This window comes from Manduca sexta, chromosome 22 (assembly GCF_014839805.1).
Source record: "Manduca sexta isolate Smith_Timp_Sample1 chromosome 22, JHU_Msex_v1.0, whole genome shotgun sequence".
Lineage (NCBI taxonomy): Eukaryota > Metazoa > Arthropoda > Insecta > Lepidoptera > Sphingidae > Manduca > Manduca sexta.
In genome coordinates, this window is record NC_051136.1 from 6,305,988 (window position 1) to 6,332,318 (window position 26,331).

At 35.7% G+C, this 26,331-nt stretch overlaps 2 protein-coding genes and 1 long non-coding RNA gene across 5 annotated transcripts; all 3 read right to left on the reverse strand.

Moving 5' to 3' along the window:
• On the reverse strand, window positions 1–8,270 carry LOC115443761 (alpha/beta hydrolase domain-containing protein 17B). 2 transcript variants are annotated; one of them, XR_005112782.1, is made up of 4 exons: window positions 7,469–8,270; window positions 1,599–1,732; window positions 1,380–1,497; window positions 1–315 (listed from the first exon to the last, which is right to left on the reverse strand). XR_005112782.1 is itself a non-coding variant. In XM_037441355.1 (4 exons), the coding sequence occupies exons 1-3, from the start codon at window positions 8,113–8,115 to the stop codon at window positions 1,414–1,416; spliced, it is 858 nt and encodes a 285-aa protein (XP_037297252.1). In that variant the 5' UTR covers window positions 8,116–8,270; the 3' UTR covers window positions 1–315; window positions 1,380–1,413. The 2 variants fall into 2 exon arrangements, 1 of the variants encoding a protein (XP_037297252.1); XM_037441355.1 differs by having other exon boundaries at window positions 1,606–1,732.
• A 2,851-nt stretch (window positions 8,271–11,121) lies between these two features.
• On the reverse strand, window positions 11,122–19,680 carry LOC115443756 (F-box/WD repeat-containing protein 9). Its single transcript, XM_030169310.2, is given in 7 exon segments — window positions 11,122–13,192; window positions 14,517–15,057; window positions 15,134–15,402; window positions 17,900–18,211; window positions 18,531–18,632; window positions 18,634–18,676; window positions 19,418–19,680. Coding segments are annotated over 6 exon segments (1,344 nt in total). The 5' UTR covers window positions 18,658–18,676; window positions 19,418–19,680; the 3' UTR covers window positions 11,122–13,096.
• Window positions 19,681–20,870: 1,190 nt separating this feature from the next.
• On the reverse strand, window positions 20,871–22,175 carry LOC119190177. 2 transcript variants are annotated; one of them, XR_005112804.1, is made up of 2 exons: window positions 22,009–22,175; window positions 20,871–21,169 (listed from the first exon to the last, which is right to left on the reverse strand). It is a non-coding gene; the product is annotated as an uncharacterized LOC119190177 (long non-coding RNA). The 2 variants fall into 2 exon arrangements; XR_005112805.1 differs by having other exon boundaries at window positions 21,952–22,175.
• Between the last annotated feature and the right edge of the window lie 4,156 nt (window positions 22,176–26,331).

The window sequence follows — 26,331 nt, forward strand, 5'->3', positions numbered from 1 at the left end:
CGCGGGGGGTGTGGGCGCGGCTGGCGGGCGTGACGTCGCTGAGCGAGCGCAGGTGGATGCGGCGACGGGCGCCGTCGGGCGAGTCCGTGTCGGTGACGTTGATGCTGATGTTGTGTGCGGGCGCGGCGGGCGCGGCGGGCGCGGGGGTGTCGGCGTCGGCGGCGAGATCGCGCTGCGGACTACCGTTGCCATTATTGGCATTATTTTTGTTGGGGCCGGCCCGGCTGGGCCCGGCCCCCGCTAGCTAGAGGAGTCTCTCTGTCACAGAACTAGAAGTGCCGGAGCTCAGTGTCGAAGCTGGATTTTGGTCGTCACCTGAAATGTAATATTATGAATTTATAATTGTACTCTAACATGATACTCGAACCGAATTTTCGTAATTTAAAGTCAACGTTTAATTATTTAATGCTCAAATTATTCATTTTCCTTAGTGCCTATCAATCATCTATCTATATATATATATATATATATACTATTATATAGAGCTGAAGAGTTTATTTATTTGAAAGCGGTAATCTCAGGAACTACTGGTTCGAATTTAAAATTATTTTAGTGTTGGATAGTACATTTATGACCACCAATAGGTGAGCACCATCATTAATAATCATGTATGACGGAAATATTCCTCTTAGAAATGTCTAAAAATATATTTTAAAACAAACCCCCCGCCGCTTCTATCTTTGATTTGAGTGCGATAAACACAAAAAATATTCAACGTATTTCGATGAAATATGCTATGGGAGACCCTGGAAATATATACTCAGCTAGACTTTTATCCCAGAAAATTCTTAATTTATTCAAGCGGGCGAAGCCGCGAGCAAAGCTAATAAATTAATATTAAGTGCAATCCTTAAATGGATATGAGGTTCCGATTATTTATGGTATGCCAACGGCGGCAACTTCACTCTCGTGAGTATGCCACCAACATAACCGGTGTGTTATGAAAAGATTCGTGTCAGTTACAACAAAACACGTCGGTATGTGATGTGACGCCCTGCCATAGTGGTAATTTTCAGACGCATGGCGTGTGCTCCCTTAGATGCCAACCTATTAAATATTACTCAACGTAGCAAGACAATACGGCTTTTATCTACTACCGACGTCAGACATATTATACATATTATACAAAGTTTATTGGTAAGATGGTTTATATTATCTCAATTTGCACTTTATATCTGTTTATTATTTTTCTTTAAGTACCTACATTTATATGTAAGAGCAAACATTACTTTATCCGCGGTCGAACAGGCAGATTGCTCCCCTTCTGTTCTGTGAACATGACTGTTACCACCACATTTCAACTGACGTATAATTTCAAATTTTACAAATGAAGTACATAATGCGTATAATTTTATAAAATAGGAAACATTTTAGATCACCTTGAATTGTCTGGCCCGTGGCCGGCAGTCTTTGTCAGTTGAGCAATTCTACAGATACAAAACGTTTCAGTCTGTCGAGATACTGATTGAAGAGTTCGACATCATTATGTCCAGCACCCTGCAAAACGCAAATTATGTTTAAACGTCAGGGAATGGTATAGGCATGATAGATAAAAGCAAAAACATATTTAGCTATGTATATTCATAAACATTGGTTACCTCAAACCCAAAGTGGTTCCACAGCACGCGGACAGCGCTCGTATATGGCGAGTCCGTGGGAGAAGTCTATCACCTCATCCTCAGTTCCGTGGATCACCAGAACTGGCGAGGTAACTTTAGGGATTTTATCGATACTGAAATTAATAATATAGCCATTTTAATATTTAATTATTCCATTTCATTAGCAAACAATTAAACACATGAATAAAATAGTTAATAACGATTCTGTTGCCTTTAGTTTTTACAGTGTTACCGAATGAACCAAAGTAGGTTATCTCACTGTTCGAGGCACCTACACACGCATTAAGTGCCGTAGATAATGTGGTGCCGTAGGAAAACTATTTAAACATAAATTACGGTGTAACCATAAGTTCTGTCTAACTAGATTAAAAAAAAGATAATTATATTATTATTCTGTCCGAAATTGGCAGTGATTACTGTTCTGTTTGACTTATTGTTCCACGCTCTAATGGCGCGAAGACCATGAAGCTGTGGCTCTGTAGCCTAGTTAGTACACGTGGTTCTGTTACGCAAAGCTTAAAATGGAATAAAGTTACATGATTCTTAACGGTATTCATCATTATAGAGACGGAAGAATGCCGTGCGCGCGGTAATAACCCCGCGCACCTGAAGCGGTTGAAGGTCCTTGGTGACGTCTGCATTATTCATAATGCGGATAGACCGTCGCGAAGGTGCAATTCGTCCAAGCCATTAGATAAGTAGTCGGCAGTACTTTCCCGAAGATGGAAATAACACTCCATACCTGGTGGTGCCTGCACTATATACAAATTAATTATAAAACTTAATAAAACTGAATAGCTCTCCACTCTGCCTCTTACCGCACGTCTAGTTAGAAGCATATTGCAATCAATCGTATGCAATGTCTTGTCATCCGAATTAATTGTTTAACTTGCATTGAACTGATATCCCAGTACAACGCCTGTCAGGGTGTGTGCGGATCAGGCGAATGCGTTGCTAATCTAAGTACGCAAGTATACCCTTACTGCAACTATTCGTGCATTGTCTTTATCCAATACTAATTTAAGACGTGTATACAACAATGCGCGTGTATGCGCCAAGAGTACTTTTTTCGATAGAAAAAATGTTTGAATTAAATTTCTCAAAAATGCATAACATAATACATATAATATATACATTCTTGTGTACACGTGATTTTAGGTTTTGAATTTGTTGAGTTATTTATGTGATTGATAGTACCTACATAATATACATTGTAAAGGTGATTAATTTAAAAACCATATTTATAAAAAAATCCATATATTGCCTAATTGATAAAATTACTTTTTATTGTTGACAGACATTTTGATAATAAGCGAATAGGAAAGCGTAGTAGAGTTATGTATAAGCGTAACATCCAGTTACTGATGTAACTGTGGACTGTGCAGTAATCGTTGTACGAGTCTTAGCTCGAATACGAGTCCTTATAATGTGTGGGGCATCGAACAACAGAAATAACTATAAAAATCGATATCTCCAACAAATACTGCTAACAATAGAAAATAGAAAGAGTGTTAAGACATTTGTTTGCTAATCACGCATAAACTGCTATTAAGTATATTTTATTTCAGGTGAATTAGACCACCGATAGACCAAGCCTTAGAATTACTTAAGGTACTGGAAAATATGTGTTGTGTGACATGTACTGCCTGTAACAAACATAAGCGTAGAACTAAACCTGTCAACACGCGCGCAAACTATACTTATAACAGGACACCAGTCAGACCATTGAACACTGAGAAAAACATATTTCCTTCTGAACACCCGTGAACTAAGGGGTCAGGTAGTTATTTATCCTGAGAATTATATAATATGCATTAAAACCAGATATATAGCAGCAAATAAATATGAATATTTGTGTTCATTAATTAAACGCTACATATTATATTATTTTTGTTTGTATGTAATGTTCATCACCACCTTATCACCTACGTCATAACTACGAGTCCGCACTGCGCGGCAGGAAAATATTACATCAAACATGGATATTCCATTGATTTTACATGCTAGTAGGTACAGCGTAATAAAATATGTTTCAAATAAGTATATTATAACATAATTAATATAGTTTTGAATCAATCAATCAGCATTTAATATTTAAAATTTCATTATTCAGTAACCTGATAATTCACGACTTAAACAATTTGCACAGATATCATTAATGAACATAAGACAAACATCGATGCTGATAATTCTTATAAAAACAAAGTTAATTAATGAGTCATTGCAAGGTTAACCTAAACAATGTTATGTAAACATAGGCACTTTATTATATGCTTTCTATAATTTAATGATATACTACTTATAAGTAACCGAGTCGTATTTATTGAAGACAACCTTCATAATGTTTATGTAAAATCTTACGAATATGAATGTGAAATGTAAAGATTTCGAATGTTAGGTATAGGGTTAGGCGATACCTCAGGTCTATCATTTTGTTTGTTTTCGAACTTAACAGTATTGGAGAAGAATTTAAATTCACGTCTAGTTGGTAGTTTTCGCAGTTGAAGAAAATGTAAAAATAATTAATAATCATGGATATTTCTGCCTTTAAAATTTCGTCATATTAAATTTTAAAGGCCGAAATATCCATGATTATTAATTATTTTACGTTTTTCTTCAACTGCGAAAACTAATCACTAACTAGACGTGAATTTAAATTCTTTACTTGCCAATACTTGTTTAGTTACCCAGATTAAAGCCGAAACAAAATGTATGAAAATGGACCTTGAGGTATCGCCTTAAATACTTAATGTTTCTTGGAACTTTAAACATAGAAATTGTTGATTAGGTTTTGTTTAAATTTGATATGGGCATAATGATGGATTTGTTTTTGTCATGGACGAATACAGTGACTTTTGTTCCGGGAAAGGCTTTTCACGCGGGCGAAACCGCCAACAATTATACCCAGTTGAAGAATAACACAAACATTGATTAGAAACAGATACCACGAGTTTTAGATAATTATATTATTAAAATGTGTGATATATCACTGATATTGAGAAATTGTGATAATAAATTGTTTATTAACTCTAGCTTTTGTGTAAAATAAAAATGCTTTGTTTCATAAATGTAATTATATGCACATATATTTAGTAGCTTCTTATTTATGCGTTCGGACGTCCTTTTCGCAATGTCATGCTTTGTTAACTTACCAATGATATTTTTGTCTGTATTAAATGAAATTCACGCAATATTTCTATATACAAGTCTTTGTTCTATCTAGGGAATTTAGGAACTCAAACATTCCTTCACATTCATGATCTCTATTCCTTTTTTAAAACCTGCAGTTTACCATGATTCTACTATTTGGGGTATTTGATACATTTGTTAGGTGGTCCAAATTGCAGGCCACTTAACATCACATTACCCACATGTTGGGTTGCTTACTTATTTATTTCATTTAATATCTCATATTTTGTTAAAATATGCTACACGTTTAGGTGTCGCGTCATTAGTCGATAGACAACGCCCTACGAATATGAATTGTGAGGATCGGTTTTCGATCCATACGCATACTGCTCGCAACATGCTCGCAATAAACATTGTATGTGCCACCGTTTTGTTTCCAAAATCCTTTTTTAGGTATTGTAATTTTTGACTGATATGGAGATAGGTTCGCCCACAAATATACATTATCTGTCGAAACATTATAAACACAAGTATAAATATTTAAGTCCATGTGCCCAGATACTTACATATATGATATTAGATATATTCTACCTGCATAGTAAGCCGAAAATAAAATGCAGTTAAATTTGATGTATAGTTAGGGGCCTATACCGTCTACTGGGGCATATCCGTCTTTTAAGTAAAATAGTCAAAAATCTCCTATTTACCTATACTGCTTTCGAAGCTGTCCTTTAATTAGATAACCCATAATTGCAAAGACGGATTCGCCCCATAGACGGCATATGGCGCTCTGATATATTATATACAAATTATTAAGTAATGAATACGGAATTTCTTTCTATCAACTTATTTTGTGTTGACCATACTATGGGTCATATTTTCGATGACAGTGTAAACTTATAACGCGGCAGCGTTACGGTATCTTTGCGAGATTAGTGTGGAATGATATTTTGTATGCCAAGTTCAATTCTATTAAAAGCGCACAGTCAAAATAACGTGCAGCATAGATAATAAGGCACCTGGATCCCTTGGTGGTAAAAACATAATAAATAGTTTTGTTATATTTATATCTCTGACTTCTGAGCAGGTTATATTATGAACAAGTAACACTGAGACAACATCTCAGTACAACAAAACAATTTAAAGTTTTGTTAATATAATAATATACTCATTGTACTGGGGGAAATTATTTATCCATACAAATGCCGAATATTTTTATACAAGAAAATTTTGAATGTACCATTGGCAAAAGTTGATTTTATAAACAGGTTTATTGTAAAAACAATATTTAATTGGTATTTCTCATGTGTAATAAATGATATATTCTACAAGGTGTTTGTTGCCCATGGTCCTGCCTGCATAAAAAAATATTTATCAGATTTAAAATCCTACTGTGCACTTTTCTGCTATGAGAGTTTTGGTCTATTGGTGCACTGAATTTATTCCAGAACTATTGGACAATAAGAAAATGCTAAAGTAATTTCTATTCAATGATCATTTGCATTGCTGCCCACTGTGGTGGTGAATAAATGAGATGTTTAAACTTCTCAACTTTTATGCTATATTTTTCCTCCTATTTCATTGTTGCTACTTAATAATATTTATAAAATATGTCATTTCTTTGTGGACACTTCACTGGTTTGACTGATATTTATTTATATGTGTTAATGTATACTATTTATTTCTGTAGATACATAATATATAAATAAATTAAGATACTCTAAGACAACTGTATTTAAAATCAGGAAATTGATTAGCCATTTAGCTCCTTATTTCTCTGCATTATAGAAAAGGTTACTCTGACATTTTATTTTTCGCACAGTCAAGCAAATTGTTCTTCTGGTGGTAAGTACAAGGAGTGCATTGGCTTCCCAAGCATAGTATCAACATAACAAATATTATTTACAAAGTATTGCACAGAAGTGTATATATTGTTAAGTTTCATAATGCTCAGTAATGTGACTGGCTTCTCTGTCCTTCAAGTTAGAACATCATAATGCTTGCACAATGCCACTCAGCGGTAATAATAGCTTATGGCACCTAGACAAATGTACCTTGCATATAACTTACTAACATATAAATTAATTTTATGTCTTAAAAAACCAAAATAAATTTGAAATTATCAAAAATAAATTGGAAAATAGGGTCAACAAAGATCTTATTGACAATCAGAACAACATGAAGTTACATTTGAATATAGAAATAATTTGAAATGGAATGAGATTCCTGTATGTTTTGATGATTAGTGTTATTATATTTAATGTACATTCCTCAGTCTTAGCATCCTGGCAATTCAGCATGCATAAAGAGCCGCAAGGAATATGTAATTATTTAATATGAGTACACACATTATGTATCTATATCTATATTATAATCTTCTCTATCAGTCTACACTCTATTGATGCAGCAGACTTCATTTTATAGTTTATATATTATGGACTAGTAATGAATAATGAAACCTAACCTTTGTTGACATTACAATAGGTATTTAAAATGAATGACAAGCTTATTAGAAGTGACTTTGTAAACATGATAGCTTTATGAAGTCTTAATCTTTACGGCTAGGTAATGAACTCAATGCATTCATAGAAAGACAGAATATGTTTTTCATGAATAATTACAGAAATACAAATATTATGTTTATGTATATTACAATGTATTAATTATAGGTTTAAATTTGTAAAGATTAGCATTGGTATCTGAATATATCTTAAACATACCTGGGAAATGCATCAAAGAACCATGTCCTTTTGGTGTTAGGGAAGGCGACCCTCATGCCGGACATGAGCGGCGAGTGCAGCACAACGGCGCCCACCTCGTAACGCGCTGCCAGGTCCACAGTAGGCACGGTGCCTATGCTTTGCCCATACAGTATGATGTTCTCGGGGCTGATGCCGTAGCGCGTGCGCAGCGCCTGCCACGCAGCGTCAATGTCTGCGTACAGATTCTTCTCTGAAGGCTTCCCGCCACTCACTCCGTATCCAGAATAGTCGTAGCTGAATATATTACAGTTTATTCGAGTTCCTAAGCCTAAATAAAAACTACTCATCTGTCCAAGGTCCACGGCGTTTCCGTGTGAGAATAATATTGTGAAACGTGCATTAGGGCTGCATCGAACAAAGAGACAAGCGATTCTGTTCCCTCTTGAGGTTCGCGAATAGAAACCTTCAATATTCTCCTTCTCACGTTCAGAATACTGCCACTCTGCTCGTTCAGTGAGTGTCAGAGAGAATTTTGACCCCGTTTCGTCAGGTGTGAATGAATACGTAGGTTCTGGAGGTAGAAATGCAAGCTTAGCCGCGATTTTCCCTGGGCATGGCGGACAACAAAACAGGCAACAGAGTTCACTGAAACTTAACCCGTTCATTGTGAAATGTTATTAATATTCATTAGCATTTATTGAACACGATCCATTAGTAAACCACAACTCACAAACTACCAATCACGGCGAAAATAAAAGATTTCACAAAACTGACAGATCGTCAACAATTTCATTCAGCCATGACGGCAGTGTAACCACACCAAAAATGTTAGAATTTACAGCGGCCTTACAGGGACCAATTTTCTTGACAATTTAAACTGTCAAGTTTTACTCAGTCCGTATGCATCTAAGGACAGAAAGTGGAGTATCACACCGAGTAGCACGGTAAAAGCCTTTAGCAGTGAATTCACATACCAAAAATGTTTATACTGTCCCTTATCATGACTTGTATCATAATAATATTAGTTTTAAGACGAATACTATAAAAATTGAATATTACGCGGAACAAACATTGTGACATACTGATTTCCACGCGGGTGAAGCCGATGGCACAGCTAGTGTTTTATAACAGTATAGGTCACGACGTGGGGGAGCAGCACAAATAAAGCAAATTTTCTATTAATTTTGTTATATCTTATCTACCTTAATATCTTTTTTAAATTGATTTCAATCGAGAACCTCTTTATCTGCTCCCGGACAATGTGCACCTAAATCGCGGATTATGCGGAGCGACACAAACTTAGTGACCCTTACGGCTGAATAATTATAAATAAGACGCTGGACATAAGTAATTTAAAATATTTTTTAGTTTTAAAGTTATCTTCTCTTTATGATTATACGGTTGTGAAAATTATACACAGAAAGCTGAATTTGAGATTAGGCTGGGCTTATACATTGGGAAATCCGTTTCTGAAGAACGCTTCCTATATAGAGTGGTGTTACCTCCCACATGTTTAATTTTCCGTCAGTGAATAATTTTTAATTTCTCAAATTCGTGTGACCAAATGAAGTTGGCGAGCGTTTTAGTTGCAGATTCGGAATTAATATTTTTTTATTTCAAATAGATGTGAGAAAAGCATCCCTCTTTCAGATTTGTCCATTTCTAATGCCAGAACCTCAGAACAATGACAAGCATAGAAGTAACACTATGACATTTGAGTGTACTGTGTCTTAGACAGCAAGAAATTTAATTGTGTTGCGATCCCTTCTGACATCTTATCGATATCGATAGATGCTTTGTCTATCGGCTATGGTAAATTCACAGACCTGCTAAAATAAACACTTTTTGGTCAGTCAACTATAAACCGTTGCAAATGGCTATTTTAGTTAAAGGCTAAAAAAAGATATCAAAACCCTGATTTGGTATTCAAGTACCAAAAAAAGTCTGGGTATATAAAAGCACTAGGGTAAAAATCTGTTAAATTACAATAAACTATAGAACTACCGGCGTTCTTCGAGCTAAATTTTGTCCAATTTTCATTTGCTATTTACAGCAGTTTCCATGCCTTCCGAAACGTCATTTACTAAACACAAAAATGGTTTAGCATTTAGATTATTAAATTAAGAAACTCTTAGAAATTTCGGAAGGAATGGAAACCGCTGTAAGTTACAAACAAGAAATCGGCCGGAATTTCGTCTAGGAGAAAGCCAGTACGCCTTCTGTTCTTTTCTGACTTTCTTAGGCATTAAAAGATACCCAAGAGGTGGGATTTGACAGAAGCTACTAAAATGGGACAGTAAAATTAAAACACAGCGGTATCATTCATGTCACATATGTTTGATAACTTATTTCAATGTTAATAAAACTTTGTCGAAATGCTTAGAGCAAACACGGTGCTGTTTTTCCAATGCCAATTGGGACGAGCTATGGCCACGATCCATTTTTGCCTCATAGCATCATCTGTAGGGAATCTGCAATGAAACACATTGTATGAAACACACTATGAAAATCAGATAGTTTCCTCGACCCCAGCCTTCGCGCACGGTTTCCAGGTGGCTTTTACCACTACACCACCGTATATTGAAAGTAAAAGGCAATTTATGCAAAATAGTAAACTACAATATACCAACATTTATGTTATCGAAAGAATATGCAGCACAACACTATTGAACACGACTACGTAAATTGGTAAAAATGAAAAAAACTTAATAATGACTGGATCGAATGGCCAACAGCAGATTATAATATGACTAGAGCATAATAAAGTATAATTAATAACACTTTTTGCACTTATGTACAGGGTTTAAGCAAATATATTAGGTTTTTTGTTTACTCACCGATGGAAGCTGATGATTTCAGTTTCATTTTCTTTACGAGAAGAATGAGATTTATACCCCACAATAACGCAGGCCATTGCTTGTTCCTAGGGCTATATTGTACTTAAACAGCACTGTGTATTTATTAAAATTAACAACAATAATTTTACACAACATGTAGCCACTTTAGAAAAGTACGCGCTGAAGTATAACGTAACTAAATTGTGTGAGCGCGTTTGTGAGATTGTTTTGAGATTGGCAAGTTGGAACATTTGACATTTTATTTGCTTTTTAATTCGGCATCATAATGAGGACCAAAGGTAACCATTTGATTATTTTAAAGTGTACGCAAGCCGACCTTAGCAACATAATATTTGTCTCGTTCTTTTCAACGGTTTTGGCCTATTTGAAAAAATAGGATAAGTATATGAGGGTAATTTAGATTCCTTCTATGCTTGTTCTTGTTCTGAGGCCAGAACGCTATTCCAGATGTTACGGCATTTCATGTTCAGGCTCTCGTGTAATGGACTCGTCTAATGTATCCGAGCCGGTTTTTTTTTTGGGGAGCCACCGTGGTTGTTACCGGGGGTACCCTGCGAATGGTATACAGGCGGTCCCCCGGTTTAGTAACCACGGCAGTCCCTGGGGAAAAGGGAGGGGATAGCTGGGAAGTGTTGGGGGAGGAAAAGGAACTGTATTAAGATGGGCGGAGGGGAGAAGGAAGGGATATGTTCGCGGGCACTTATGGCTGGGCAGCAGGCTGGTTGGAAAATGTAAATCATTTTCTCCACAAAACAAAATTAATACAATTTACCTACACTGTAATAAGCACAAATAATAAATAAAACTCCACACTTAGTATTTTATATGAAAACTTTATTAAAATGGCTTTAAAGATGTTAATAGAGCGCAAAAAGCAGCTTTGTGCAATATTATATTATGTACTTACACGTAAGTACTTATAAGTTGCCATTTTGCGTATATATAAATTAATTACAATCGATACCATTGATTTCTTCAAGGATCTATTTGTTAACAGTAAGTATAAAATAATACCTATATGTTGGTACCTACTTCTAGTAGACACTTCAATTGCCTAATAGTAGGATGTCGTGTGTACCTTGGTAAGTATCAGTAACCAGGAGTAACTTTAGGGTTTCGGTGCAGCGATACGACACCCAGAACGGAAACAAAATATATCTATTTTGTACATATGTTAAATCGTCATTAGAGATTGAAAGTATCAAAGAAAATATAACAAATTACCAATGAAGTAAAACATGTTATTTGTGCCTTGGATAGTTAGTAAATTCAAAAATTGACTGTGCAACACGTTTGGTAAACGTTATCATAATTACAAGTTATTTTATTTGTTGAAACATAATCTGTAAAATGTTATTATTTTCTCTACAGTCTTGCGAAACTTGCAGGTAAGTGATTTTAATTGATAAAATAAAAAATGGAATGCTCCTAAAACTCATGGAAAGTTCAATTAGGTAGGTAGGTACTCATAGCGTATTTAGCAATTTTCGAAATAAAGCCCCGACTCTAAACAGCAGTAAATTTGATAAGCATAACTATGTGGATCACAATCACTTCATTTTTGTCGTGGTAATCGAAAGGGCACTAGGTCAAATGTGACCTATTTTTTTATGAGTGATTTGGAATGTAAGTTAAACGAAAGTTCTTCCTATCTAGATTTTAAATGCATTTTATTGTTTGATATACAGCAGTTAAATGATAAGGTAACCTAGTTAACCATGCAATAGAGCAGAACCGCCTTACCTGACTTACTGCTCTCAGATTGATTGACTGACAGATTTGGAACATTAATTTCCTGGCTGGGCCATTGGCTGAGCCATGCCATAGGTACACAGCCTAACAGCAGTCAAGTGCCAGAAATGTAAACTAATATCTACCCACTCTTCATATAAAAGCTTGTTTATTATACCTACCTACAATGTTAATAACTTCGTAAACTAGCATACGCAAACGGCCAGTCGCGAAAAATATTTGTTACTGTAACTAGCTTATGAAGTTGTTGCTGTTATTAGTAAATAGCAAATTATAAGTAAAAACTACTAACATAACGGCCACCTAAGATTTACAATACAGAACACCTCGGAATTACTGAAATTACAGAATAACAGCAAATAAGTACCTACAATAACCATAAATATTGTTTAGTGAGAATTATTAGTTTACTTTTCTGGTAGAAGCCTGGTGATTCCCCTTCACGCTTTTAACTATGAAACATTACTCAGGTGGTTTGTATTTATATCTTATTTGTACTTATACGAGGCTTTATGATAGGACTGACGTAAGGTGCACTTGTTATTATCTATTTTCAGTCTTCATTATATTATCGGGACCGAATGATATTCAATTGTAATGACTTCAGCCTTGTAGTGTGCCGTAATCCAACTTATCAATAATAGAACATCAAAAAACAAAAAATCTTCTTATCAGCCAGACGTATTGATCTAAGAGGCAATTTGTGTATGTGTTTTATTGGAAATTTATTTTTCTTTTATACTGGTTATTTCGCAGATGGCAGTCTACCGTAAATATTTTGTACACACTGTAAAAACGTTGCCTGTTTTCATCTGATTAATATAAATGTCACAACTTCTAAACTTCAATACAATTTGTTAATTTTCATTCACTTAATAACTAACAGACACAAAAGTTGGTACTTACACAAAAACGCAATTATTTGTTAAATAAAGTGTATAAAGAAATTAATAAATAATAAATTTTGCCTTTGTAAAAAAGCTTTTGTTAATATATTAATATACTATTATGTAGTTACAAAGTTATGAGTTGTTTATCACGATGACAGATCTGAATATCTCTCGTTCGGAACCCAAAACTCCAGGGCCGAGTCACAAGTGCCGATAACCAGCACACCGTTCAAGTACCGCAACTGTAACGTAACAAAAAGTATTAATTACCTACTACGTATAACTTACTTCTTAATACTTATATACCTATGATGCGAATTATAGTTTAGATTCTGACATAAGATAATCGTGGCACAATTATTTTGATTCTGAACAGAACTGAACTGTTCTATTGTGTCCAACATCCTAGATATATCTAAACCTCATCGTCTACAATGTTTCGCTATTTTTAGCTGTTATAGGCGAATTTAGGTCAGTGCCGGAGATCATGGAGGCATCCGAAATAGTCGAATCCATCCCTGGGCAGTGCCACTTTACGGCTTACTTCAAGTTTAAACCGTAGCAAGATGATTTCTCACCATTACTTTTCTTGAAGTCGTCCTATATCTGCCGTGGCAAGTAATTGAGAGAACAGTAAGTCAGAAAAGGCGGTTCTGCTTTATTACATTGTTAACTAGATTATCTCATCGTTCCTACTGCTCTTAATCAAGCAAGAAAATGCATTTATAATTTACGTAGATATATGCAGCAAAGATAGGAAGAAAGTTCGTTTAATATATATTCCAATTGGGCGCCTTTGACTTACTGCCCATCGATTACCACGGCAGATCAATAAGGTAATGAATCCCCTGCATACGGGCGGGACTTCCCATGGCCGCCTATTTTATTATTATTAAAATATGTTAATGTATGAAAATAGTTTTACTAATAGGACGCTACAAATATTTGGATTCTAATAACCCATAAAGTACAGACCTTTATTTCAGAAACATCGATAAGTAAAAGGACAAAAGGTATGCAATTAAGTCTTAGCACACAAAAAAGGCTTAGAATAATATGAACACAATCTTTTCAAATCTCATAAAAGCATAATAAGGCTCATACATTGAAAATAAATGAATTGTTCGTGATATGAAAACACGAATTAACGTATCTCGAATCGAGTAACTTGTGGCTATTACTATAAATGGCGGAACCAGTGGGTAGATAGGTTAAGGCAGGACAAACAAAGAACAACAGTATTATATATACCTATTATGGGCGCGTGCATACTTCACAAAACAGATACTAATATAAATTAAATCTTTTTACGGTTTTCTGTTGGGCTCATCGACGGAACAGTTTATGTGGAAGGTCAACGAATGTGCATGTTACCGCGGCTACTACATACACTACTCATGCGTATTGACTAATGCGATGATTCATTTGAAATTATTTTGTGTATGAAGTATTGGGTGCGAATACCAGGTCGAGCAACACTTTGTATGCAGATTTTTCTTTATTCTTTTAGTAGGTTAAGGTCGCTGTGTATAATAGTGAGCAAGGTAGGTACCAACTAATATTTACCTGTGTCACATCAAATGTACTGCTTTTGACACTCGCATATTCTTGTGGGGGATAAGAGTTGTATAAGAATTTTATGTCTCCTCGGTCTGAACAGACAATCATGTTTCCCTTGCTTTGGTAGCAACCTGTTATCTTGCTAGACGGTTTTATTATAGGCGGCTCGGGCCACATCTCGTGAGTTTTTAAATACGATTGAGTTTCTGGGTGAAAGAGATGCAAGCAGCCTTTAGAATCACCTATGTACAATGCAGCTGGGCTCCAACTTATACACACTGGGTAAGCTTTATCTGTGGGTATTCTGACATCACTGTGCAGCAGCTTCCCAGCAACTCGGTCCCAAATAGCAAGTGTTTTGTCTTCGCTGACAGATGCGATCAAGTTATTGTATGCGTGCAGTGCTAATACAGGTCCTTTGTGTGGTTTATAGGAGTAGGTCGGCCCTGATCCTGCACGTAAGTCAAATGATAATACTTTTTTAGAATACAAACCAGTCATAATTTCATTACCAATAGTCACTAAAGATAATGCTGACATTCCACACCTGCAAACGATATAAAAAAAAATGAGATCAATAATATTATAAGTGGTTTTGTTTAAAAAGCACAGAAATACTTTACTTGAAGATCTGTATACATTCAAGTCCAGCAGCTAAGTCCCACGCTTTTACAGTATTGTCCCATGAAGCGGAATATATTTTGGTAGTTGAGTTAATATCATCTGGGGCCAAGTCCCACACCCAACCTGAGTGAGCGTCATGCCTTATGAGCTTAGGCTTGGTATCCGTAAATGTGGTGATATTATCACTCTGATCGTGTGGACCGACTTCCAGCACATTCCACAGTGCCATTCCGCGGTCTCTTCCACCCGATATACACATTTCACCATTCTAGAAGAAAGATCTTAATGATAATCTAGACAAGCATGGTATCGTACAATTACGAACCTAATAACACGCCTGAAACAGACGAGGCCCCTCATTTGAAATTGCAACGCGCAGTTAAGACGATGCAGTCAGGATCTGTGTAAAGTACACACAAACGGGTGCGCCGAAAACATGCAGAGGACGCGTAAAAAATAACTACAAGTATCACTTTATAGTACCGCATTATTATAACTAACTCAAATTTTATATTTCATTTTTCAGCATCAACCGCGTCAATGGCTCTCCTATGAGTTCGTTAATGCAAAGGTATGTTCTTGTTATAGGGACAGACCGAACGTCAATGTAGTATTAGGTTTTCCATGGTAGGACTGATTTTATGTTTCAGGGTGGTCAGGACAGAAAAATTTGGCGCGCTGTTTTATCAACCTATGAATTAAATCTCATATATTTTGTTGTCAAATACATTATGTCAACGATAAAGTTCCAGTCCTCTGAATGTCCAGAGCCATTTCCCCACTAAACCATCGGTGTCCTTCCGAGGATCTGGAGATCTGGACTACAGTATTTTACATTATAAATATATTACAGCTAGAAAAATTATGTGGATGGTTGATCAGTCATGCTAAAATCCAGTCAGTTTCTCAAGCCCAGCCTACAAACTAACCCAAACAAAGTCCTTGAACGGAGAAGCATTCCAATCTTGTGGAGTAGTAGTAAGTAGGCAGTCAGTAGTGATCACACCTTTGATTTCATAAAACAAGAGGCATACTGGGCATATATTATATTAACCATTGTTGAGCACTAGTAAGTTCCCAGTTTTGCACTGGGATGAAAAGACCCTACTCCGGACAATTAGAGATGTCAAGTAACTCTATATCCATGTGCTCGAGGGCTATGATTGCTTATTTTTTATTATACTAACTTTTGTCTACGGCTCTGCCTGCATGAAAAAGTTTTTCTGGGAAAAATGCTTTTTACAGGCTACTGCCTGTAGCACTCAAGAGTAAGATCCTATTACTGATTTTTTTTTTCAAAATAGGTTTAGTGCATTCAAACAAACAAACTCTTTTAGCTTTATATATTAGTACTAGCTTTTGCTCGCGGCTCCGCCCGCGTTATAAAGTTATTCAGGCTAAAGTTTTCCGTTATAAAAATAGTAGTTTCCCGGGAGCCTATGTTCTTCCCAGGGTCTCAAACTGTCTCCATACCAAATTTCATCTTAATACGTTAGGTAGTTTTTGAGTTTAACACGTTAAGGCAGACAGATGCAGCGGGGACTTTGTTATATTATTTAGAACTTTTAAGTGAAACAATCCCGTCATACATCATTGTTGCATAACTTTAACCGTTTACGCAGCGCAGGCAACGGAAGCTCTCAAAACTCATAATTTTCCCCGTTTTTGCAACATGTTTCATTACTGCTCCGCTCCTATTGGTCATAGCATGATGATATATAGCCTATAGCACTCCAGGAACAAAGGGCTATCCAACACAAAAAGATTTTTTCAGTTCAAACCGGTAGTTCCTGAGATTAGCCATTACTGCTCCGCTCCTATTGGTCATAGCCTGATGATATATAGCTTATAGCGGTCCAGAAATAAAGGGCTATCCAACACAAAACGAATTTTTCAGTTGAAACCGGTAGTTCCTGAGATTAGCCATTACTGCTCCGCTCCTATTGGTCATAGCGTTATGATATATAACTTTGAGCACTCCACAAACAAAGGACTATTCAACACAAAAATATTTTTTCAGTTCGAATCGGTAGTTCCTGAGATTAGCCATTACTGCTTCGCTCCTATTGAATATAGCGTGATAATATATAGCCTATAGCTCTCCACGAACAAAGGGCTATCCAACGCAAAAAGAATTTTTCAGTTTGGACCGGTAGTTCCTGAGATTAGCCATTACTGCTCCGCTCCTATTGGTCATAGCGTGATGATATATAGCTTATAGCGGTCCACAAATAAAGGGCTATCCAACGCAAAAAGAATTTTTCAGTTTGGACCGGTAGTTCCTGAGATTAGCCATTACTGCCCCGCTCCTATTGGTCATAGCGTGATGATATATAGCTTATAGCGGTCCACAAATAAAGGGCTATCCAACGCAAAAAGAATTTTTCAGTTTGGACTGGTAGTTCCTGAGATTAGCCATTACTGCCCCGCTCCTATTGGGTATAGCGTGATGATATATAGCCTATAGCACTCCACGAACAAAGGGCTATCCAACGCAAAAAGAATTTTTCAGTTTGGACCGGTAGTTCCTGAGATTAGCCATTACTGCCCCACTCCTATTGGGTATAGCGTGATGATATATAGCCTATAGCACTCCACGAACAAAGGGCTATCCAACGCAAAAGAATTTTTCAGTTTGGACCGGTAGTTCCTGAGATTAGCGCCGTTCAAAACAAACAAACAAACAAACTCTTCAGCTTTATATAATAGTATAGATAGTTTGATTTATGTGAATGTATATTATAGTTAGGTTGAATATAACTTACATTAACTAATAAAACAGTGTCCACTGAAGCAAAATGCACATCCTTTACAACAATATGCCTTGTTGTGGACTTGACATCAGACCATTTCATTCTTTCCACATCCATCTCTACACAAACTTCTTCCCAGTCTATTGGCTCTTCTTCCCATATTTCCAACTGAGGTAGTGTTGGAAAACATCCTTTAATTTTACTATGAACCCAATATTTCCAAAGGTGATTATCTGCTAATATGTTTTCAAATCTTTGACATACTTTACTGACAGTGTTTTTTAAAAAATGAGCATCTAGAAGAGAGCATATTTTTAATATTATCTGAAAAAAATAATTATTGTAACAATTACTACAATTAAGATTAGAGAGAAAAATAAACTGTACAAAGTTCAATTAGTTAAATAGAACAGTAAGCAATAGACAATACCAATGTGTTGACCTTTTACAAAAAATAGTTGTGTGTTTTCTCTGTGCCATAAACTGCACAAAGATGGATATTATTCATTAGTTATATTTTCAACAAATAACATAACATAACATTCATTTGGATTATCTGAAAGTTCTTTATACTTATCAGATTGTACATAAATAATTTATTATCCTTTGAAACACAATGAACAAAACTGAAATTCTAATTTACCTCAACAGGCATATCAAGAAGTGTAGGCTTTCCTGATTCATATTGTTCATTATTTTCATTTTTTCCAGTAATTTCATTTTCAATACCTAATAATTGATCCTTTTATAGGTTGAAGTGTCTCACACATAGCTGCACTCTAAGTTTATCTAAAAATTAATAAAGATTTTGATAATTCAACAGTTTCTTTGAAAGGTCACAAACAATTGATATACTATATACAAATGTATATATTTTATTTAGAAGAAAATCAAATTGCCTAATTAAGAAGCAAAATAGAGAAAATATAAGTAAATTTACTACTAAATATGTCACATATATCATTGTCAGTTGCATTTAAAGTCGCATAATAAGATAAAGAGATGATTAAGCAATTATTATTGGAACCAATTAAAAACACTATGCTAACAGTGCTTAGCAAACCCAAAATATATAAACAAGTTTCACAACAAATATAAAAGTAAATTTATGAATTAAAAGAAGACTGAATTAGGGGTGGGACAAGAGTCCCTCACCAATTTTGTTTAGCTCCAGCCAAAGTAGGCACTCAGGACCTGGGCGACACAAACTAAGTAGCCTATACCTAAAGAAAGTATAAATCGGGCACCAATATTTAAACTTCTTTGTTTTAATTTTTTGAGTCATAACTCATTTTACGCCAATCATTGTTTGATTGGAGGTTTAAATGTTTTTGTTGAGCTTTCTGGCCTCTTGGTGCAATAAAAGAATTGTCTGATTGGATGATAGATTAAAAATAAAAATAAACTTTCGTTGTTGTATTCACTGCTGTGTATTTTCATAGAATTTATATTCTCACCAAACAAAAATTATTAAATCTAACTAAATATATTGTATTTTCATGTAGAAAAACTATGTTTATAAGAAAATACCGTTTGAGTGCAGTGTGTTCTTGATATTTTACAGGAACCATATATGGAGCCACTGTTTTATTTTATATAGAAACTATTATGTTTTAAAGTTACAACAAAACAGAAAAATATACAAGTCACAACTGTCACCACAGACAAACTAAAACTGTCACTTCATTTGGCATATTTTTCTTTTATTCGTTCAACAAGGAACCGACTAAACTTAGAGACCATGCTGCCAACATTTGACATCAATATGGACTGTTTGGCAATCACTTTTCCTAACAGTAATTTTTGGTGTTCGATGAATGTATGCAACATTAGGTCTCTTGTCTCTCAGTGGTTATAAAGATTGTTACCTATATATTTTTAAAATGCCCCGCACTCCATCTGCGATAATAGGGGACCGGCCTATGCTTGATTTTGTACATTATTCTATATTTAATGGTTAATAATACGAAAAAGAAGCACTTCTGTGAAAACTGCATAAATATTGGTTAAAAAATGAGCGAGTAATTTATATTTAAAAATTGTAATGTGCAGAAGTGGCCGCGATGTGGGGATATCGCTTCATCTCTTTTTTTCGGACGCGTCGTAATTCCCGATGACGTCACATGTGGATATTTCGTCTCTTTTCTATTTACCCCTTCCACCGAAATTCTAAGTCTTATAACTTGTTGATTTTTTACCGGATTTTAATAATTCCTTCTGTGTTATAATTTATATTATGTAAATATTCGATAATAGTAAAGAACCAAAATGAGTCCGGTAGCCTATTAGCTAAATAAATGCGAAAAAACTGTCTTTTGGCCGACCGATCGACCGATCCGCGGACGAATAATTCGGCCTTATGGTCTGTCAGTCTTCTGAGTGTTGACCTGAGTCACTGTTTCTATTTATAAACTTTTAACTTGGACTTGAATTCGATAAAGTAAATTTAGAAAAGCGCGGGAAACCTTTGAATTTGGCGGGTGTCTTTTTTCATCTTAAATTGAAAATAATTATTTTTATTCAGAAATTTAGTCAGTTAAGTTGTAAATTGTATATATTTTTTCATTATTTATTAAATTGTAGTGTAGTGTATATAGAAAACAACTATTGGTAAGTGTATATTTTATTAATATTTAGTTGGGGGTTGGGATGGACGAGCCCCAGATCCTGGGGTGATGTTCCCCAACCATCACATTTTGTAACAATAGAAACTGCTTCAAGCATAGACACAGATTGTTCAATTTCCAATACAAATAAAAGAAAGCGCATACGATTAAATAAGGTGTGCAAAACATGTAATAAAAAAACGCAAAAATGCAATGGCTGTAGATTCAGGTAGAAGTGGATGTCGTTGTGAAGACAGTGACGAAAAATCACTGAAAATCCATCACCTCTTATAGCACCGCATACACAAGTTCTTCCATCTCAGGCCTCCCAGTTACCTCCCAATATATCTGATAGTATTAGAAAAGAATATACTGCATTGGATGCTTCACCATTTATTATTCATGTTGCTAGGTCTAGTACAGGAGAGGTAACACAGGATCTTAATTTGCATCCAATATGCTTTGGCAGATTTTTGTATAAAACCAGGTGCCAAACATAGTACAAGGCAGTTTGAAGCGTATCGGTCGCAACAAAATTTCAATGGCATTCACAAGTCACTCAGCTGCAAATTCTTTCTTAAAACATCATGCCTTATTGGAAAAGGTTATGAAGCTTTTATTCCATCTTTTAATGTTACCAGGATGGGGCTCGTAAGAGGTGTACCGGTGGACATGTCTGTAGAAGAAATAAAAGAAAATATTAGGGTTCCATTAGGTTGTGGTGACATAATAAAAGTAAGACGCTTAAATTTTAAAACAATAGTGGATGGCTCTGCTACTTGGAAACCATCCCAGACTATAGTGCTTACTTTTGATGGTCAGGTCCTTCCCACAAGAGTATTTATGTGTTTTAATTCCCTCAAAGTAGAACTATACATTTATCCGTCAATTCAATGCTACAATTGTTGCGGTATGGACACACTAAAGATACATGCAGATCTAAACCAAGGTGCTATAAATGTGGGCAAGGGCATACTGGTACATCTTGTGATTGCGACCAAGATAATAGTTATTGTTGTCTTTGTGGCGGCCCCATATTGCAATTAGCAAGGTTTGTCCAGAAGCCAGTAGGCAGACAAATATAAAAAGTATATGGCCCAAAATTGCGTTTCATACTCAGAAGCATCAAAGATACATCCTCGGTGACAAAATCATATGCTGACACATTAAAGTTTACACCCCATCTTCTTTTGCAGCCAACAGCCAAGATATCAAAACTCCAGCCACTCAACCATTGCACAGTAACTCTTATAAAAACTGTTTTTCTGAAGCCCCGTTCTCCGCCTAAATCGATACAAGGTTATGATCGTGCAGCCCACCAAGCTCTTGTGGGTGATTTCAACTCTCACACTTATGCTGATGGGTGTGCACTTCCTAAAACTGGTACCCTGCCAGAACCACAATCGGTGGCTGATATTATTATAGCTTTAGTTTCATCACTGTCACAAACAATTTTACCGTCCAACGTTGCCCCTTTATTGAAAATAATAACTGACATATTTAACAATGGCTCACTTAGGCAAAGTACTACAATGGAACTGCAGAAGCGTAGTGAAGAACAAATCTGATTTAATTTATCTTATTAACAAATTTAACCCTTGTGTTATAGCTCTATGTGAGACGTGGTTAAAACCGGAATTTTGTTTTAAAATTCCTGGTTATTCCTGTCTCAGGCAGTGTTGCCAGGGCCCTTGAGTCGTAAGTTACGTTTCGTTTCCTGAAAAGTTACATTTTTGCTGCAAAAGTTACATTATTGTTTTTAATATACACGTTTTTGAGCAAGCATTTTTGTAGCTGCGAAACCGCGGGGACTCGCGAAGTAGGAAATGTGCGCGCGCACACTCAAAATCAAGTTTTAATATATGCAAGATACGTTTCATATTGTCATGGCGAGTTTCATATTGTCTGAGTGTGATATGGAGTGAAATACTTTTTAGACCCGCCAGTTTTAGGCGTGTTCAATTTGGATGCGTTGAATAGAAATGCGTTCATAAACTGTTTACAATAAAAATGTTGTATTACAAATCTCGTTGTTCTCAAAAGTTACGAAAATTGCCTTAAATATAAAAATTACTTACATGTTACGCGAGGGGGTCAAAAGTAACGAAAAATGTAAGAAATGTAACCTTCTGGCAACACTGGTCTCAGGGAAGATAGAGCCGATGGGTATGGCGGTGTTGCCATACTCATCAAAAAGTCCCTTAATTTTTCCCAGTTTGACTTACCATCTCACCATAATGATTTTTCCATAATAGCATCCATTGTTAATAATATTTGTTTTGTATCTATTTATATCCCGCGTCCGTGTCCTTCTATATTTAGAGAAATAAACAACATTATTTCTATTTTACCTAAACCATTTTAATGTTAGGAGATTTTAATTCTCATCATGAGTCATGGGGTTGTTCTACAACTAAAACTTGTGGAAGAGACCTTGTTGATATTATCGATTCTCATAATCTTTGTATTATAAACTCAGGTTCTCCTACCCGCCGTACCAACCCTGATGAAGGTCAAAGTGCCGTAGATTTAGCCATTAGTTCACCGAGCCTAGCTTCTTCTCTTACTTGGGAAACTCTCTTTATTCTTATGGGAGCGATCACCTACCAATTCTGATTAGCTTTCCTCATAGCAAAAGCCTTCTGTTTCGCGGTCACCACGTTTAAAATATATATTAAAAGATGTAGATTGGAATGAATATAAAAACGACTTGATAAAAAAATTTCAAATCTTCCTGACATAGAAAATAATAACGAAACAGTGTGTTCTGTGGCTCTCGCTAAAGTAATGACGGAGGTTGCGGATGAGATATTTCCCATTAAAAGCACCAAGAACAGTAGAATTCCTTCTCCACCATGGTGGGACCGAGAGTGTACAGAAGCTGCAAAGAAAAGGAAAGAAGCCGAAAGGGCTTACTGTCAAAACATGACTTCCGATAATTTTGATTACTACATACTGATTTCTAAACAGACGAAAAATTTATTTCAAAAGAAAAATCTGAAGGTTGGAAATCATTTTGTCATTCTATTTCCCCAGATACTCGTCCATCTATGGTTTGGCGAAATATTCGAAGATTTCGATCAGCTTTTAGTGATAATTCCGTCTGTTCACTCGCCTTCCCTAACAGAAGATATTTTAGATCATTTGGCTCCTCCTACTGTTCCACAACAACTTTGTCCATCCGCAGTCCTGAAAATAGATGATGACTTAAACTCCCCATTTTCACTATCAGAGCTCAAAGGTGTTTTAACTAGCGTCAAAGATTCTTCCCAGGTGAAGATGGTATTCCCTACTTTTTTGTAATCTTAGTGAAACAGCATTACTTTATTTTTAAACATTGTTAATTCTATTATGATAACTGGTAACATACCTGCCTCATGGCGATCACAAATTGTATTACCTATTCTGAAACCTGGTAAAATTGCGTGCCAGGTCTCATCTTATCGTCCAATAGTTTTATCCTCCGTACTGTTAAAACTCGCTGAACATATGGTTAAAACCGATTGGAATGGTATATCGAGGGTAACCGCCTTCTGTCAGATAGCCAATATGGATTCCGAAAAGGCAAAAGCACGATAGATAGTATTAGTATTTTTGTGTCCGATATCCGCCTAGCTTTTTCTGAGAGCAAATCAGTGGTTGCCACATTTTAGATATTAATTCAGCATACGACAATGTCGTTCCCTCCATTCTAAGCAAAAAATGCATGATCTTAACATCCCCGGTATGCTATCTAATTTTATTACAAATTTAATAAGAGAACGATGTATTCATATTTGTCCAGATGATGCTACCAAATTATCTAGAACCGTATGTAGGGTCTACCCCAGGGTCAGTGCTAAGTCCCTTACTATACAATATTTACACATATGACCTGGAATCAGCTTTAAAAGTTCCGTAAAAATCCTACAATATGCAGATGACCTCCTTCTTTATACATCAGAAAAATTACTTCTAGTTCTTGTTCCTCTATGTCATCAGTTATGAGATATTTAGAGTCCTGGATGACTCTAAATGGATTAGATCTTTCAACCTCTAAAAGCTGTTTAGTTTTGTTTACCAGAAAACGCCAATGTCCTTTAATAGAAGTAAAATATAAACATGTTATGATTCCGGTAAAGACCGAAGTGAAATTTCTTGGTGTTTTATTAGACTCAAAACTTACAGGTTCTCAACATAGTGATTACTTAGTTACTAAATGTGAACGGAACTTGAATATTTTACGTTGTCTTACAGGTGTTTGGTGGGGGGCGCATCCGTTTTCTTTACGACTTATATATAATGCATTAATTAGAAGTCTTTTAGACTATGGTACATTTATCTTGGAACCGGCTAATTCAGCAGCGTTCAAAAAACTTGATTTAATTCAGAACAAGGCTCTTAGAATAATTGCTGGTGCGATGAAATCCAGTCCAATTAACGCCCTAGAAGTTGAGTGTGTAGAACCTCCTCTTAAATTGCGAAGACAGTACTTGTCAGACAGATTTTTGTTTAAAGCCTTGCAATTTTCTAATCACGCTCTTTTCCAATTCTTCAATCTCTTTCTCAATATATTGCAACGTCTTCATCGTGGAAAGAAAAATCACTTCCTTGTTTAGTTATAAGTTTTCGTAAATTTATAAGTTTTCGCCCACTTATAGATCAGTTTCTCTCCCAATTTTTATGGTTGGGTTTAAATCACTTTGCTTTCGCCGGTGATATGTTATTCCTTGGGCGTTGATAGAGACCACCCTAACACTAATACTCAGTTTAATGAATTAGTAAGCATTAAATGGCCTGATTCTCACCACATATTCACTGACGCATCAAAACACTCTTTGTCAGATTATACGGGCGTGGGCGTTTACCATACTCAGTATAACATTATACAAAAATAAAGCTTCCTCCAGAAACTTCAGTCTTTACAGGGGAATGTTATGGAATATATAAAGCGTTAGAATTTATTCTTATTGCTAGACTTAGTAAAACTGTTATTTTTCAGATTCATATAGTGCCCTTCAGGCCGTTGAAAAATTTCCTTTCAAATCAAAATCCCACTCAATTGTGATAATGAATATAAGAGAAAAGCTCATAGAATGCCTTTCCAAAAACGTAATTGTAGTTTTATGTTGGGTCCCTGGTCATGCTAATATAAAAGGAAATGTAAAGCCGACCGTTTGGCTAATGAGGCGATAACAAGTGGTGATGTATATCCGTACATAAATTATTGCAACGATCTGGCTGCACTTCCGAGTACTTTTCTCAGGGAATCCTGGGAAAATGCTGGGAAGAAAGCAGTCAGATAAAAGGCAAATTGTATTCGAAAGTCCAATTGGGTATACCGGAGAAGCCATGGTTTTGCAAATTAAATCTTGGTAAGCGATCTACTAGTATATTAATGAGAATGCGCTTGGGTCATGTGTGTTCGCCAGCTCACCTTGCTAGACTTGGTATTATTGGTAGTAGAACTTGTGAATGCGGTGAAGAGGAGGGTGACCTCAATCATATCTTCTTCGCTTGTCCGCTTTTTGATAATGCTCATTTTATAAGTCAACTCATTTCCTTTGGTGTTCCTTTTCCTTGTTGTATTTCTTCCTCCTCTTATTTAATGTAAATATTTATAAAGCTATTTCCTCATTTATTGTACATAATAACATAAAAATATAGTTTGTATATACTTATTAATATATTGTATTGACGAATATTATTATTTTTAATATATTATATCTTGACTACTTTCCTGACTTAATCCTAATTCCGAAACCAATTTCCTTCCTGTAATATGTTTCCCTAGCTTTATTGACATTGGCGTAGCACAGCAACATAGTGCTTGTAGCCATAAAAAAAAAAAAAAAAAAG